This window comes from Nannospalax galili, unplaced genomic scaffold (assembly GCF_000622305.1).
Source record: "Nannospalax galili isolate Female #2095 unplaced genomic scaffold, S.galili_v1.0 scaffold652, whole genome shotgun sequence".
NCBI classification, from domain to species: domain Eukaryota; kingdom Metazoa; phylum Chordata; class Mammalia; order Rodentia; family Spalacidae; genus Nannospalax; species Nannospalax galili.
In genome coordinates, this window is record NW_008332152.1 from 784,370 (window position 1) to 801,482 (window position 17,113).

General features: G+C 48.5%; 1 protein-coding gene across 1 annotated transcript in view; it reads left to right on the plus strand.

The window, feature by feature from the left end:
• Positions 1–6,161: 6,161 nt before the first annotated feature.
• Positions 6,162–17,113, plus strand: part of Ubash3a (ubiquitin associated and SH3 domain containing A) — a 38,217-nt gene continuing 27,265 nt past the window's right edge. The window contains exons 1-5 of the mRNA XM_008827413.2: positions 6,162–6,274; positions 8,158–8,211; positions 12,505–12,691; positions 14,374–14,568; positions 16,631–16,696. Coding sequence (XP_008825635.1) covers positions 6,162–6,274; positions 8,158–8,211; positions 12,505–12,691; positions 14,374–14,568; positions 16,631–16,696 — 615 coding nt within the window. The remainder of the gene's footprint in view (positions 6,275–8,157; positions 8,212–12,504; positions 12,692–14,373; positions 14,569–16,630; positions 16,697–17,113) is intronic.

A 17,113-nucleotide genomic window follows, 5' to 3' on the forward strand; every position in this document is an offset into this window, starting at 1 on the left:
GGGAGGGAAAGAGAGAAACATAAAAAGAAAAATCCTAAGAATGACTAAGGAAAAAGGCCATGGTGGTACATGTCTTTAATCCCAGCTCTCAGGAGGCTAAGGCAGGCAGAGCTCTCTGTGAGTCTGAGACAAGCCCTTTCTACATCGTGAGGAAAGTTCCAGTCCAGCCACGGTTACATAGTGAGAGCCTGTCTTGAAAATAGAAACAAGGGGCTGGAGAGACGGCTCAGTGGTTAAGAGCACTGGCTGCTCTTGCAGAGGACCTGGCTCGGTTCCCAACACCCCCATGGCAGCTAACAACCGCCTGTAACGCCAGTTCCAGGGGACCCAACACCCTCTTCTGGCCTCTGCATGCATTGCATACACGTGGTGCACTTGCAGGTAAAATGCGCATACACATAAAATAAAAATAAATAAGTCAAAAAAAGAAAAAAGGCTATTTTCCCTGACAGACAAAATTAATTTTATTATAAAATATCTAGAAGATCTGAAGATAAATGATTAGAACCAGTAAGTAAGTCTGGGAAGACTTTAGATATAAGGTAAATAGAACATAATGTCAGTGATATTGATTTATCAGCAAAAAAGAGTATGAACATAAATATTCTTTTAAACATATAATTTATAACGGCACCAAAGACGATCAAATACTGAAAAACCATCTATGTGCTACCCAACCTCTACCCAGAAAACCTTGTAGCAAAAGTGAAAGACAGTTAAGATGACCTAGCAAACTTGTGTTGGGAAATTTTAAAAGTGAACAAATTCCTTGAAAAACAATTTAACAAAACAGACACACAGATTATACTCTCATGTTTGATAAGTAAATTAATTCCATTAATATTAAAAAATTCACAACAAAGTTTTCTTTGGTCTTTTTGAAACAGGGTCTCCCTGTATCCCCAGCTGACCTAGAACTCACTATGTAGACCAGGCTGACCTTGAATTCACAGACATCTGCCTGCCTCTGCCTCCCGAGTGCTGGGACTAAAGGCCTGCATCACCATGACCGGCTAACAAACGGAATTTTAGGACCAGAATACTTCACTGATGAATCTGTACAAATATTTTAGGAAGAAATTATATTACACTTACAAAACCTCAGATGACTGTAAAAGAGAGAGAGTACCTCTCAGCGCATGTTTTAGTTCACACATAGAACTGGTATTGAGGGTGTTAAACAAGCCTGATTTGCTGGGCTTTGGGCTTCAAATGCTAAAACCTACCAAGTCCCAGAGAAATCAGGTGTTGACCACCTGATTTTCTATAAGAATCCGTTCTGTTTATATCACCAGGAACAATTAGAAATAGGCGCTGTTTTAAAATATCATTTACAGCCAGGTGTGGCGTCGAACACCTAAAATCCAAGCACTTGGGAGGTAGTGGCAGGAAGATCAGGAGTTCAAGGACATCCTTGACCACATAGTAAGTTCAAGGCCAACTCAGACTATATGAAAGCCTGTCCGTGTGTGTATGTGTGTGTGTGTGTGTGTGTGTGTGTGTGTGTGTGTGTGTGATCAAAAACATAAGTGAAGAGGTTGGCAAGATGGCTCAGTGGGTAAAGTGCCTCACAAGCCTGACCACCTGCATTTGAGCCCCCAGAGACCACAGAAAGGTAGAAAGAGAGAACTGACTCCAACATGCTGTCCTCTCATATCCACACATGTGCTGTGGCATGAGTGTACTGACATGCACATATCATACACACAAAGAAGAAGAGGAGGAGGAGGAGGAAGAGGAGGAGGAGGAAGAGGAGGAGGGGGAGGAAGAGGAGGAGGAGGAGGAAGGGGAGGAGGAACAGGAGGATGAGGAGGAACAGGAGGAGGAGGAGGGGGAGGAGGGGGAGGAAGAGGAGGAGGAGGAGGAGGAGGGGGAGGGGGAGGAGGAAGAGAAGGAAGAGGAGGAGGAGGAGAAGAAAATAAAATAAGTAAAGAAACTAAGAGCTGCAAAACATCACTAAGAGAAATTAAGTAGAGAGCTGTACCATATTCATGAAGCAGGAGAAATGTTAAAATGTCAGCTTCCAGCAATGATCTGCAGATTCAGTCTAACCCCAACGAAGCCCCAGCAGACTGGTTTTTGGCAAAAAGATGTCAATGTATCAGCTTTCACTGTCCTTAACATTTCTTTTCTTTTCCTTTTCTTTAATTTTCTTTATTTTTATTTTATTTGTAGGAGTGTTTTGCCTGCATGTATGTGAGTGCACCACACGGTTGTTAGTCACCATATGGGTGCTGGGAACCAAGCCCACGTCCTCTGCAGGAACAACCAGTTCTCTTAACCACTGAGTCATCTCTCTAGCCCCTCATTTCTTTTTTATAAAAACAATTTTATTGAGGCTTACTTTACACGCTGTAAAATGTGCTCATTCTAAATATTCAACTTAGCAGTTTTGAAAAGAATACATGCATCCATGTGCTTCCACCAGAAATGTGGGAGTTTTAAGCACTCCATCACCTTGTGAAAACTCGACATTGTCTTTTCAACTCTAGCTGGGAGTCTAGTTCGTACCATGAAACCACATTGTGCTTTGTATTTACATCGCCCAGTGATGATTCAGCAGGTGACATTTAGATATATGTCCCAATTTTAAACTTGCTAGTTGTTCTTCTTATTGACCGACAATAGATACTTTGTGGCTGTAGAGATGGCTCAGGGTTTAAGAGCACAGGCAGCTCCTGCAGAGGACCTGGGTTCAGTTCCCAGCACACACTTGACAACTGACAACGATCCATAACTCCAGTTCCAGGGGATCTGCGCCCTCTTCTGACCTCCATGGGTATTGCACACATGTGGTGCCCTTATATACATGCAGGCAAAACACTCATACACATAAAAAATAAATCCTTATTGAAAGAATATCTATTTCACCTGTTCATTCATATATATATATTATATATAATAGCATGTATATTCTGGGCATCATATGTAGCATGTGTGGGGGACATTTTCTCCCACTCAGCAGTTTACCTCTTCATGTCTTTTATGATGCTTTTCAAAACAGATGTTTACAGTTTATTTATTATGTGTAAGAGTGTTTTGCCTGCATGTGTGCAAATGCACCATGTGTGTGCAAACCCTCAGAGGCCAGAAAAGGGTGTTAGATCCTCTGGAACTAGAGTAAGGGTCAGTTGTTAGCCACCATGTGGGTGCTGAGAATCAAATCCAAGTCCTCTGCAAGAACAGCCAGTGCTCTAACCACTGACCCAGGTCTCCAGCTCTAGAAGTTTAAAATCTTGATGAAGCCTAATGTAAAAAAAAAATTATGGATTCTGCTTTTTATGCCCTGAGAAAGTTTCGTGAACACAACACAACACGGATTTTTCCCCTAGGCTTTCCTTCAGAAATTTTAAATTTTTTATTTATTATTTTTATGTGTATCATGTAGTACCTGCATGTATGTAAGTGAACTCATGTTGTGCAATGTCTGCAAAGGTCAGAAGAGGCTGTCGGATCTCCTGGAACTGAAGTTATGGACAGTTGCTAGCTGCCATGTGGGTGCTGAGATTCGAACCTGAGTCCTTTGCAAGAACAGCCAGCATTCTTAACTGCTGAGCCATCTCTCCAGCCCCTCCTCTGGAGGTTTTATAGTTTGAGATTTTACATTTAATTCCATCATGCCTTTTGAGTTAGCTTCAAGCATGAGGTGCCATTTCCCCAGCATCATTTATTGAAACAGTATCCTTTCCCCATTGAATTCAGTCAACTGGCCATGCATGTGGGTCATTCTGCACCCTGCAGGGCACACATGACAACCTGATTTTTTAAATATATTTTACGTGTATGAGTATATTGTCTGCATGTATATAAGTGCATCTGTGTGGTGTGATGCCTGTGGTGGTGAGAGGAGGACGTCTGATCCCCTGCCACTGGAATTACAGATGGTTGTTAGTCATCATGTGGGTGCTAGGAATCAAACCTGGGTCCTCTGCAACAGCAGCCAGTGCTCTTAATGACTGAGCTGTCTCTCCAGTCCCACTGAAACAGCAGAGGACCCAGAAGAACCAGGACAATCCCACAGAAGACAAAATTAGAGAGGTTTGACACTGCAGTGACGAAAACCATGTAGAATGAGCACAAAAATGGCCACATCAGACCAGAGCACACGCTAGAACTAGAAGCAACCAAGCATGTCCATCCCATGGTTCATAACAGATATTCTACAGCAATTCACTGTATAGCCTTGTCACTGGGGAAAATAAACGAACCCTATCCCTGCCTCACACCGTACACAGAAGGATTTCCAACTGACTGTAGAACTAGGAAGATTGGAACAGTAAGAAAAGCTTCGGAAGCAAGCAGAGCAGAGGAGACCATCCTCACTGATGTAAATAAACAGCAAGTCCTCAAATGGGATGCAGAAAGCACTAACCAGAGTTCCCACACAGTTATAGGAAGAGACAAAAAAATCCAATGGGGAAAAAACAGGCAGAGAGATCTGAGCAGATGCTTTCCTGGAGAGGATATTCTGTGACCAGTAAGCCTGAGAGAGGATCTCAGTATCACTGTCCACCAGGGAAATGCAATCACCCCAGGAGATGCATCCACACAGAGACCAGAAGGACTAGAAATCAAAGGGGCAGCCAGAATTCTCACCCTCTGCCAGCCAGAGAGCAGATTGTAATATTTGCTGATATTTACATCAACAAAAAAATTAGATAAATGATCCGAGAATTATTTACCTACTAGAATACCGCTCAACAACGGTGGCATGGTCGAATTTCACAGATGCAATTTTGTAAAGAAACAAGACGTGGGCCTGAAGTATTCGAGCTCTTGCCTAGCATGGCTGAGGTCCTGGGTTCAGTTCCCAGGACCACAGAAAAAGAAAAACAGAAACCACACGTAAAACAGCATATTCTAGGGTTCTAGTTATGTGAGGCTGTGATAGTTACTCCTGCTTTCCCACCTAACATACCTGAGAGGAAGGACCCTCAGAAGGAATGCCTCCTGCGTTTGGCCTGTGTTTCATGTCTGTGGACATTTTCTTGATTGTTAAATGATGGAGGAAGGCTTAACCCACTGTGAGTGGTGCCACCCCTGGGCAGGTAGGCCTGGGCTGGATAAGAAAGGTAACTGAGCAAGCCAGTCAGCAGCGTTCCTCCGTGGTCTCTGCTTCTGTTCCTGCCTCCAGGCTCCTGCCTTGACTTCCTTCAGTGATGAATCGTAATGTGTAAGCTGCATAAACCCTTTCCTCCCCAAGTTGGTTTAGGTTGGAGTTTTATCACAGCAACAGAAAAGCCAACTAGAACAAGACTAAAAATTAATGTACAAGTGAGCTTTCTAGGGGAGATAAGCTGGAGGAGACGGGGTTGAGAGAGAAATGCTTCTGAGGGTCTGGGAAAGTTCTAGAGCAAAGTCTCATAACCTTCATTACTGACATTTTGTATAGGATCCCCTTTGCTGTGCAAAGTGTCCTGGGCACTGAGACATTCCTGGTCAGTACCTTCCAGGTGCCAACATGTCCCCAGCTCCTAGCCCCTCCCAAAGTTGCACTAACCACAAATGTCTCCAGACATCCCCAACGTCCCTTAGAAAGGTACAAGTTGCCCTTGGCTGTGCATTATTGTTTTGTTGGTCCTGGGGAAGTTGGGGGTGTGCTCACTTTATGAAAATTCCTTATGTTAAATATCATTGGTCAAGCTTTTCTATATGCACACTAAGCTTTACAAGTCCTTCAAAAAGTCAATGAATAACTAAAAATTAATTTGAAGAAGATTTTCGAGCAAGCAGGAACAGCAGATAAAGAAGATGTCAATGTCTTATCTGCAGGCTTGGAGATGAAGGTCCAGGGTGACCCAGGGTAGGTGGCCATCAGGACCCCAGAGAGAGGCCTGCCCCAGACTTTTGCTCCTTCGTCCTTCCCCCACACTCTCAGGTGTCTCTGTCTCCCAAATGCTCCCCAAGTACACAGGTAGATCCCGTGGATGAACTTTGGAGCAAAGCCCACTGTGGAAGCAGACCGGGTGAACAGAAGCTGCTGTCAGCCGGCACAGAGCATTCTGAAGTCCCATCATTGTGCAAACAGGATATTCACTTGTGTCAGAAAGATCAAAAAAGGCTTGAGGTTTTTCTTCACAGCCTCAGCCTGCCTCCCTCTCCTCTCACTTTATCGGCTCCTTGCAGTGAGCAGGCGCCTCTTGCACCACAAGCAGGAAGACATGGCCACCGGAGAGACACCGCTCTATGCCAAGGTCGCCAGCAAGCTTAAGGGCCGCAGCACCCCCTCGCTCCTGGAACCCCTCCTGGCCCTGGGCTTCCCAGCACACACTGCGTGAGTACTGCGGCTAGCTGAGGCCCTAGAGCCCAGTTTCCCTGCCTGGGTGGACCCTTCTTCTGCCCCTGCTATAGTACTGCATAGGCCAGTGGCGTTGGCTTCCTGTTGAAGTAGTCAACTTGCAGTGCCAGATAATGTCTCCGAAGGAAGCCCCATCCCTCTGTTTACACACAGAATGATCTCGACCTTTGAAAGGCCAGCTCTGCCGGCTGGCTGATGGAGACCCTGAAACATGTGCGTGTCAGAAGCCATGAGGTACTCTGGCAGCCCGTGTCTGGGGTTTGGAGGAGAGTGAGGCTGACGTGACTTCTTGTGTAGATCCGTGACTCCAAAGGTGGCATTTCATGGTATCTAACTCTAATGTGAGTCTCTAAGGATAAGGCCACCAGGAGAACCTCTACACCATGTTTCTAAACAGCACAGGGACAGTCTCTGCAATGTCCAACCATAGCACAAGACAGTGGAGAAATTCCAGAGACAGAGTCAGCACACCCTGCTCTTCTAAGGAAAAGATCCTCACTCTGGAAGTTTAAACCTTAGGAGATGCTGGGATCAGAGAGGGAAATAGGGCTGCTGACTGTGGTCACCCTATCCACTATGAACCTGCTTCTTAGCTGTAGTCCCTTTCAAGTGCTTACCCCAGAGAGAAAGAGGTTAGAAGGATGTTCTAGGGTTCAGGGAATGAGCTAAGCAATTCCTTCAAGGATATGATGAGACCTTGATGACGCTGGAGGACGTAGCTTTGAAGCTAGTGTCCTTTCTCTCTCCTGTGTCGGGCTGTGCCGCCTCCACAATGCTGTGAGTCAGGGGTCCACTCAGTGGATGGTAGAATCAAGGCCATCAGGCTGAGCCCATCAGGAAGTCCACACATGGCACCTGCCACCCAGGGTTCATGATGCAACTGCAGGTGGACTCCAAGGCCCAAGGGACAGCTGGCAGCAAGCCCCAGCCAGCAGCCACTCCCGGTGCCCCTGGGGCCCAGGGTGCTTTCCTCTTCAAGCTGTGGGGTGAACTCATCGACATCCCTAATAGCTTAAACAATGGCCTCCTGTTGGGGTAATAGAGCTGTGTTTTAAATCTCTCACTTAGGCCAGAGCCCCTCAAAGTAGGGCTCCGTGGCATGGCCTCTCAGTCAAGGCCTCTCCAGGTGGCCACATTCCCGTTCATCTTCACACAAGCATCAGCAGCTCTGGGCAGCACCAGACTGGGTTCCAGTGGAGCCCAGCTGAATGGCTGCCGCGTCCATGGCCAGCTCTGTTCCACTCCGGTTGGCCCCAGCTTAGCCGAATTCAGTTCAATGTAGTGACATCCATGTCCCAGGAATGAATAAGGCATACAGGTGCCATGGGCCATGACAAGAGCTCTGGTGAGCATTTGGTAGGGCATCGGGGAGGACTGTGGACCAGACTGCCCTTGGGTAAGGGGTGTTTCCTAAAGCAGGCTCACTGACCAAGGGGCTCTGGGGTGGGGCCACAGCTGTTGGGGAAGCATGCATCTAAGCCAGGAGTGCAGCCTGTACCAGGTGACTTTAGCGGCCAAAAATAGATTGGGTTGGCTCTGCTGGAGGGTAACAGAGTACAGGGAGAGGGAAGGGAGAGAGGACAGCGGTCAGGTCCTGAGCACTAAGGTCCCATGGCTCCGCAGCAGAGGTCAAGCCATGGAAGGAAAGTGAGTGGAAAATGGGAAACAAAGGTCATGTGTCACTGTGTGGACAATGGAGACCTGGGCACATGGACACCACCAGGCAGCCCAGAAGCCTGACCCTGGGAGGGTGCCCACCCCGTGGGTCTTCTGGGTGAGTGGCCACTGCATCATTAGAATCCACCCCTTCAGAAGAGAGGACAGCTGGGGCCTGACCATTCTGTGCTCACTCTCCACAGGCTAAAAGCGCTAGCAGCCACAGGCAGGAAGACAGCAGAGGAGGCTTCGGACTGGTGAGTGGGGTGGGAGTTGCCAGGCTACAGAGGGCTTGGGTGACATCAACTGAACCCTACTCCCCAGGTAGACCCTTTGGATCTGATGGGGCCTCTGGGAAAGTAAAGCAAGATGGCGTGACTGTGTTCCCCCACCCCCACCTCTGAGCCAGCAAAGCATAACCCTCCTTAGAAAGAGCAAGAGAGAACTTAGAACAAAGAGCCCTTAGATTCAGGGTTTGGGGTGTAGCTTGGTGTGGGACCTGTACTCGGCATTCTGGCTTCCAGTCCCAGCACACAGAAGAAACCTACTTTAAATATAAATTTGACTATCAGGGAAAAAAGACTCCTGTGTATGTCAAATAAATAGGAAGGGGTTATCTTGTTGATATAAAAAGAGTACACCATACTCTTGGGCCTCCGTAGGCAGGGAAAGAATATAAGGGAGGCCGTGAATCACCCATGGTATCACATCGTGCACCTGGAGGGACGGTAAGGAATTTATCCCTCAGTACCGCACCTCCTAGCCACCCGTCTACCACTGTCAGCCTCCTGCTCCTTCTGTTCTGAAGTAGGCACAATGAACACCAGAGCGTAAAACCCAGACCCTGGGGCTAGGGTGTGGCTCTGTGGTGAGGGCTTGCGGGCCTGGGGATCCATATCAGTTCCACATCAGTTACTTTTCCTGTTACTGTGATCAGATACCTGGAAAGGCTTGAGGGAGGAAGGGTTTCTTTGGGGCTCAAGGTTCGAGGGTGTCGTCCGTCATGGTGGGGAAGTCATGCCAGTGGGCATGTAAGGCAGCTGATCTCACTGCAGCCACAGAAAGCCGGGAGACGAACGCGGGTTCTCAGCTCACCTTCTCCTTCCAGGATCGCAGCCCATGACGTAGTACCTCCCAGTTAGGCTGGGTCTTCTCCTCAGTCAACCCAAGCTAAAACTTGCTTCATAAACATGCCCAGACGTCTGTTCTCTAGGTGATTCTAGAGCCTGTCAAAGCTAACAATTCAAATTAACCATCATGGGTTCCATCCCCAACCCTACCAAAAGAGAAAAAAAAGCAAACAAGAACTTCTTTCAGCACAGGATAGAAAGATTGCCAGTGGATATCAGAGGGTTCTGTGCTCTGGGAGAACCCCATCCTCAAAAACCACAGACTGAGAGTGAACGGGCAGGAGATGGGGAATGCCCAGAGCCCCAGCAGGTTGACTGCACATCCAGGCTCTAGATTCAAACTATAAACCAAGCTCAGTGGGAGGGACCTGGACGGCAACTGCCAATGGCGATCCAGACAATGAGGCTAGGAACACCAGGGAACAGGGACACAGCCAGGTCCCCTTACACTTCGGTGAGAGTGGTCCTGACATCGCACTAGGGATGAGGGAGGCGCAGGTTAAGATGCCATTAAAAGAAAAAGACCAGCCTTCACTGATGCTGACAGGGAGAGGAGGTGGGGAGCCTGGTGCTGCATGGAAGGCAGTGTGCAGTGTTATGGAGTTTGAAACAACTGGGAAAAGACCACCAGACCCAATTCAAATTTTAATTGGTCAAATTTATTAGGGCTAGAACATCCATGGTCCCTTAGTCAGATTCAGGACCCACGGCCCCGAGGGGAGGGTGAAACCAACTTATAAAGGCAAAACCACAAATACCATGGGAATGGCGTCACACCTGAGTAATGCCGGGTGGTCCTGAGTAGGGTCTGGACGGCCCAAGTTAGCAGGTAAGCAAACTGCAGAAGCCAGATCAAGCTTGTGTTAGTCCTTCTCCTCACAGAGGTACAGGGACCTTTACAGTGAGGCACTTTCTGATCACTGTTGTTATTTAGGCTCCTTGGCCAGGCAGAAGCACAGCTGCCGTGTCTGGGACGTGACCAAGGTCGGCCACTCCAGAGAAAGCACTCTTCTAGGGGAAGCAGCTAAGTTCAGGCGCTCAGCCTTGAAGCTGGCTGTTTTTCTAGCTTTTGAATTAAAGTGGCCACTTTATACACATGAACTTACTGTGGCTGTTACAATTTGGGACTCCAGTTGGGGCCATTAGAGCAGCAGCACCGGGAACACACAAGCCAACCACCTAAATCCACTCAGCTCCTCCTCTAAGCATATTCCCCGGAGAAGAGCAGAAGAGCCTAAATATCAGACAAGCACAGAGATCTTTTACATTTTTTTAATTTTATTTTTTATTTTACATGTATGCGTGTTTTGCCTGCATGTACGTAAGTGTACCCATGTCATGCAATGCCTGAGGAGACCAGAAGAACACATCTGATCCCCTGGAACCAGAGTTGCAGATGGTTGTTATCTGCGGGTGGGTGCTGGGAACCAAACCTGGGTCCTGTGCGAGAGCAACCAGTGCCCTTAACCACTCAGCCATCTCTCCAGCCCAGTGCACAGAGATCTTGATCACGGTGGCAGGAGCTTTTGAAAGAAGAAAATTATTTCAATGTCCATGGATTTGTGTGTGGGGAGCCATGCTCCACGCATGTAGGATGGGCTATGGCACAGCCTTTGAAAGATTCACACTGGCAACCTAACTAGATGTCTGCCCGCCACATGGATGGATTGCAAAAACATGGGGTGGGACAGAAATGCAATGTGAACAGTAGCTCATGATTTGCACGAAACAGATGTGTGCTATTGATAGATGTGTTGCCTAGATTTCTGGGAAAAAAACAAGTGGATTCACCTTTGGGATAAATTGCGTTAAGAGGTGGGAAGGAGACCACACACCGCTGTGTGTCACCTCAAGGGAAATTCATTCACACATAGTCAGCATCTGCGTGGTGACAGCATCCTGCTTCCTAACCCTAATGTGACAAATAGGCATGTCTTACCCACCAGAAATTCTTCAAAGCCATAATGTCAATGAACCCATGATCAGTAGGTTGACTACCACCTAGCTCTTCCTTCTAACAACAGCCTGATAAAGATTTTCCATGTGAGTTTTTGCCTATGCTTTCCGTTATTTCCTCTGGATGCATTTCTTGTAGTAGAATTATTAGTTGCAAACACTGAGTGTTTTCCCCAGCATGTACTGACAAGTTGCTCTTCGTAAAGGCTGGTACATCTGGTCTTGCTGTACACTTGACATAGCTGAGTGTAACTTTGAACCTTTGATAAAACGTCTTTGCTTTTTGTTTGTTTGGTTTGAAGACGGGGTCTCCCTATAGCCCCAGATGGCCTGGAACTTGCTATGTAGACCAGGCTGGCTAACCTCAATTTCACCGAAATCCACCTGCTTCTGCCTCCCAAGCGCTGAGATTAAGTAGTGTTTTGTCCAGTTCTACTTTTTAAAAAATATTTTATTAATTTGTTTTGTGTGTGTAGTGCCTGCATGTATATAAGTGCGCCAGTGTCATACAATGCCTGAGGAGGTCAGAAGAGGGCTTCAGTCCCCTGAGACTGGAGTTACATATGGTTGTTAACCATCATGTGGGTGCTGGGAATTGAACCCAGGTCCTCTGCAAGGGCAGCCAGTGCTCTTAACCACTGAGCCATCTCCTCAGCCCCCCACTTTTATTATTTTTGAAAACAACTTATATTTAGTGCTATACATCAGTTTTCCTTGCATTGAAAAGAATTTTCTTAGCTGGGTGTAGTGGCGCACACCTGAAATCCCAGCACTGAGGCAGCAGGGTGACCACAAGTTCCAGGTCTGCCTCAAATAAAAACCAAGAGTTTGTCTCAAAAATAAATAAATAAATGTGAGCTGGAAAGATGGCTCAGTGGTTAAGAGTACTGGGTCCAATTTCCCGCACCTCCTTTGAAAGCCAACAACCATCTGTAATTCCAGTTACAGAGGCTCCTACACCCTCTTCTGGCCTCTTCAGGTATTGCACGCATGTGGTGCATTTACATACATGCCGGCAAAACACTCATGCACATAAAGTAAAAATAAATAAACAAAAATGTATTAAAATAATAACTTATTCAATCAGAAGAAAATATCGTAGCCACCTAACGTTTGCCTTTTGGGATTTCAGTTTTCCTACTTAGTTTGAAGTCTGTGATAAAATTAAACTTTTTCCAACACCACAGAGCTGGATCCGAGAGTTCTTTTGAGGGTCGGGGATGAATCCCACCTGTTTTCTTTCACTCTCTCAGTCTTTGGCTTTGACAGCAGACATCAGGTGTGGCCTGGCCCAGCTGAGACCACCCACCCCTGGACACATCCTGTGGGGATGGCCACAGCACTCCTGTGTGTGTGTGACATCAGCAGGCCTCTGACTTTGGACAGTTGTCCCGCTGTTGCGTGCTGTGCTTGGGGGAGCTCTGCTGTCAGCCACCAGGCAGCAGCGGCTGTTTTCCGTTGCAGGTTGCGTTGTCACCGAGGTGACCCCTCCCTTGACGACCCCATCCCCCAGGAGTATGCCCTCTTCCTCTGTCCCACGGGGGCCCTGCTGGAAAAACTCCAAGAGTTCTGGAGAGAGAGCAGGCGCCAGTGTGCAAAGAACAGGGCTCACGAGGTCTTTCCGCACGTGACGCTGTGTGACTTCTTCACGGTGAGTCCGCCCTGGGAGGCCTTAAAAGTGCGTCCAGGCAGCTGATTCAGTTTTCTCTGATAATTAGGCAGTTATAGAACACATGAGGGGGCTTGGGGCATGGCTCGTGGGTCAGAGACTTCCTAGTATGGTTCCTAGGTTGCATGCCTGCTTGGCCCCTCCTGCAGTTCGCACAAGAGTTAGTTTATTTTGAGACAGGGTCTCTCTATGTAGTCCTGACTGGTCTCAAACTCATGGAGATCCACCTGTCTCTGCCTCCTGAGTGCCGGGACCGAAGGTGTGTGCCATCACACTGGGCTGCCCAGGTGTTTGGAGGAGTATGTATTTGTGTGAGTGAGTAAAGTTTGTATGTATGTGAATGTAATGCACGGTGAAGCCAGAAAAGGGCCTCCCAGGTGCTGGGATAGCTGATTTATTTGAACAGGGTGCTCCAGAACTAATGCATGAGTCTGTTCCTTTGCTGGGGCCCTTCCCTTCCTCTGGCCACTCCTGTTCATCCTTCAGGACCCTACTTATTTATCCCTCTCATTTTAGAGTCTTCGGCTCCCCAGGCAGAAAGAGGTATGACCCCACACTCTCTACATCTTTGTATCAATATCTCCAAGGGCACTTTTGGGTGGAACGAAGGTGCTGTGTCCCTCCAGGAGGGAAGACGCTGCTCTGGTCTTGGTCCTCTGGGAGACTAGCAGAGCACCCTAGAAGGTGGATGTGGTAGCACAGACCTTAGATCCCAGCACTCGGGAGGCAGAGGCAGGTGCATCTCTGGGAAATCAAGGCCAGCCTGGTCTACATAGTGAGTTTCAGGCCAGCTGGGGCTACAGGGAGACCCCGTGTGAAAAGAAACAAGATGTACCCCAGAGCAGCCCCCCCCCCCCGTTATATAACGAACCCACTGAAGACTGGTGGCTTTTAGGGCACAAATCACGGCCCATGTTAGGGCCTGGTCCAATGAGAAAAAACAGTCAAATCAGCAGCCTCCCCGGAGAGCACTAGACAGAGGAGAGGACATGGGGCTGCTGGCCTGGGAGAAGGGGTCCTGAGGCTGAGTGGGAGGCCTGCGAGCATCTCCTCCTCACCTCTGCCAGAGGGGACCAGAGAAGGGGCCGCGGGCTCTCAGGACAGCAAGGCAGAGCTGTCTACCACCAGCTCCCAGTCCACCACGCTAGAGGAGTACAAAACACAGCTGTGCAAGAAAGATGCTTCCAGAAACTAACCCCCTGGAAGCAGGATCTCCCAATCTGCCGCAAAGCTCCCTGTGTGCCTGAGACTCCGGTCTCCGGGGACAGAAGCTCGACTCCTCTCCTGGGTCTGAACAGGTGTCCCAGGGAACACCCCAAGCTTCGGCAAAGTTGTTTGGGAACTTCCGGAAGCTGCCTCCTGCCTCCTGAACTAAGCAATGAGCACAGGGGGAGGAAAGGGAACTGGCTCGGGAGACACGGTAGGGACAGAGGTGGCCAAAGGATTTCCACCTGGGCACTTACAGAGGCTCCTATTTCAGACAGAATCTTACCCCAAATACTTCAAAGAACTGAGCAGCAGATCCTCCACCCTGTGAGGACATGGGCTGGATAGGGACTGTCACAGCGCCTCAGAGGACGGCCCACGATGATTAATCTTTGATTCCCAACAGGTGAATCAGTTCTAGTGCTGAGGACACACGTTCTCTGCCTCTCTCCCCCTAGTGTGAAGACCAGAAGGTGGAATGTTTGTACGAGGCTCTGAAGTCCGCCGGGGACAGGATCCTCAGCTCCTTCCCCGCCGTCATCCCCCTGGTGCTCCATTCTTCTGTCAGCTACCTTGGGTTCTTCATCGATGGGGGTCCTGCTGACGTCATCCGGGAATTTGCCATGTTGTTCGCCACGGAGGCGTCAGTCTCGGCAGGTAGGGACCCCAGCCACAGGCAGACACACTGAGCCCTCTGAGTCCCAGCAGAGCACACTCAGGCCTTGGTGGATTAGCCCCTGTGCAAGTGATGGTGACAGTGTGGTTCTTGTCCTGGGGTGGCGTATAGACACTGTCCTTAGGCCCCACCCTCTATGCTCCCAGGCGGGGCTTATTGGTCTCATCTTAAAAGGGGAGACTGAGGGACTAAGGGCATAGCTCAGTTGGTAGAGTGCTTGCCTCTCGTGCATGAAGCCCTGAGTTCCATTCGGAGCACGGTAAACACTGGGCATGGTGGTCCACACCTATAATCCCAGCATCAGAGAATAAGGCTTACATCCCTAGTTGGTGGAGTGCTTGCCTCTCGTGCATGGCACCCTGGGTTCTGTCTCCAGCACTGAAAAACTGGGCATGGTGGTCCACGTCTGGCATCTCAGCTTCAGAAGTTAGGGGGCAGGAGGATCAGAAGTTCAAGGTCCCCTTGGCTGCATATCGAGTTTGAGGCCTGCCTTTGTTACATGACATCCTGTCTCAAAAACAGGTGGGGGCTGGAGAGGTGGTTCATCAGTTAAGAGTACTTGATGCTCATGAGGAGGACTCAAATTTTGTTCCCCAGCATCTACATGGTGTGGCTCATAACTGCCTATAATTCCAGCTCCATGTAGATCCCACAACTTCTTCTGGCCTCCATGGACCACACACTTACACATCCACAGACAAAATATCTATACATTTTATGTATGGTAAAAATTTCTTTCAAAAGCTTGCGAAAGTGTTAAGTGCGTAAGATGTTACTACAGACCTGGAAACTATAAAAAATAATTAAATAGAAAATTTTCAATTGGAAAATGAAATATATAAATAAAAGACGTTATTGGCCAGAATTAAAGGCAGACTGGGTAGTCACAGAAGAGACCAGTAGGTCAAGATCTAGGGCTGATGAGATGACTCAGCAGTGAAGAGCACTGACTGTTCTTGCAGAGAACAGGGTATGTGTCCCCAGCACCCACATGGTGACCAACAACCATCCATAACTCCAGTTCCAGGGAATTTAATGCCTTCTTCTGACCTCCACAGGCATTGCACAACAGGGGTGCACTTACACACATGCAGGCAATACACTCATACAGATAAAATAAAAATAATAAATAAGATTTTTTTTAAAAAAGGATGAGATCACACTGGAGTAGCGTGGCCATAAGTCAACAGCCAGTGTTGTGAAAAGGATAGCATATGGCGATGATGCCGTTACGTGACAACAGAGGCAAAAACTGGCAGGATGGAGCCACTACCTAGGGATGCCTGAGGCCACCAGAAGCTGGGAGAGGTCCCCCCAGAACCTCCAGAGGGAGTGTGGCCAGCCCACACCTTGATTTGGAACTTCTGGCCTCCAGCGCTGTGAGACAATAAACTCCTGTGGTTTCATACCACCAGGTTTGTGGCATCATGTTGTAACAGGAAGGAGTGTCATGCCCGCCCCATCCTGGTGGCACCAGAATTGAGCAAATCTGCCTCACCGAACACTGCCAGGGCTCGGTGTTGGCAGGCCCCACTTCCTGGGAGAGATGGCGTTCAGCTCATGTTTACCTCCTGACCCTGAGCAGGCTTTTCCTGACTTCCATAGCCATAACTCAGTGGCTAGGAGGGCCTCCCGCAGTGACAGTTCAGGAGTGTCCCCGTCCCTCTGAGGGGAGCACTGAGCGCCCTGCCCACACTAGTCCTCCCGGTGAAACTGACCAGAGGCCAAGGGCCACGGAGGAAAGACAAGAGCCTATTCAGAAGTCAGCATGACTCACCCTGGTCCCTCTAGGGAAGCCAGGCTGGGCCTTTCCAAGTCACGCTGACTCACACAGTGAACCTACTCTCCCCCGCACTGCTAAAAAGTGTCATAAGAGGGATTTCCTGTCACCTCCACACACCTACATGCCACTTGTACTGACTATTCCCCAGAATCTCAGGGGTCAGAGACCTGGCCACTCTATGAACCGAAGTTTCCCTGTGTAAAGGGTGCTGCAGTAGACCCAGTGTCATGGACCATGTGGTGTTTACACCTTCCAGAACTTTCCTCAGTTCTATTTGTTTCCTGTGCACAGAGGGGTGGTAAACCATTTCCAAACACTGAGAGCCCACAGGAGACACCACAACCCCCAGAGTCAGCTCCAGTCACACGTGTCAAAAAGGAAAGAAAGTCTGGGCATGATTCTCAGCCAAGGTCATTGTGCTGAAGAGGCAGAAGAACCCAGTCAGCTCCCTCCACAGCAAAGTCTGTGTCACTCCTATTAAGACATCAGGCTGCCTCTCCAAAGTAGAATGCTTGTGATCCAGCTGACACCAGATCCAGCTGCTCCTGTGATGCCAGCTACTCTGTTTAAAGACCTGAGAGACCCAAAGCCAACCTGGGGCCAGGGATCTTCAAGGACAGAAGCCATCACAAAAGACTCCTAGGGTTATATAACAAAAACCAGATGTACATTAGAGATGCCTCGGGTTTTATAGTTCATTGCTCACAGGATCTTCTTCCCGAGACTTCTCCCTGGACAC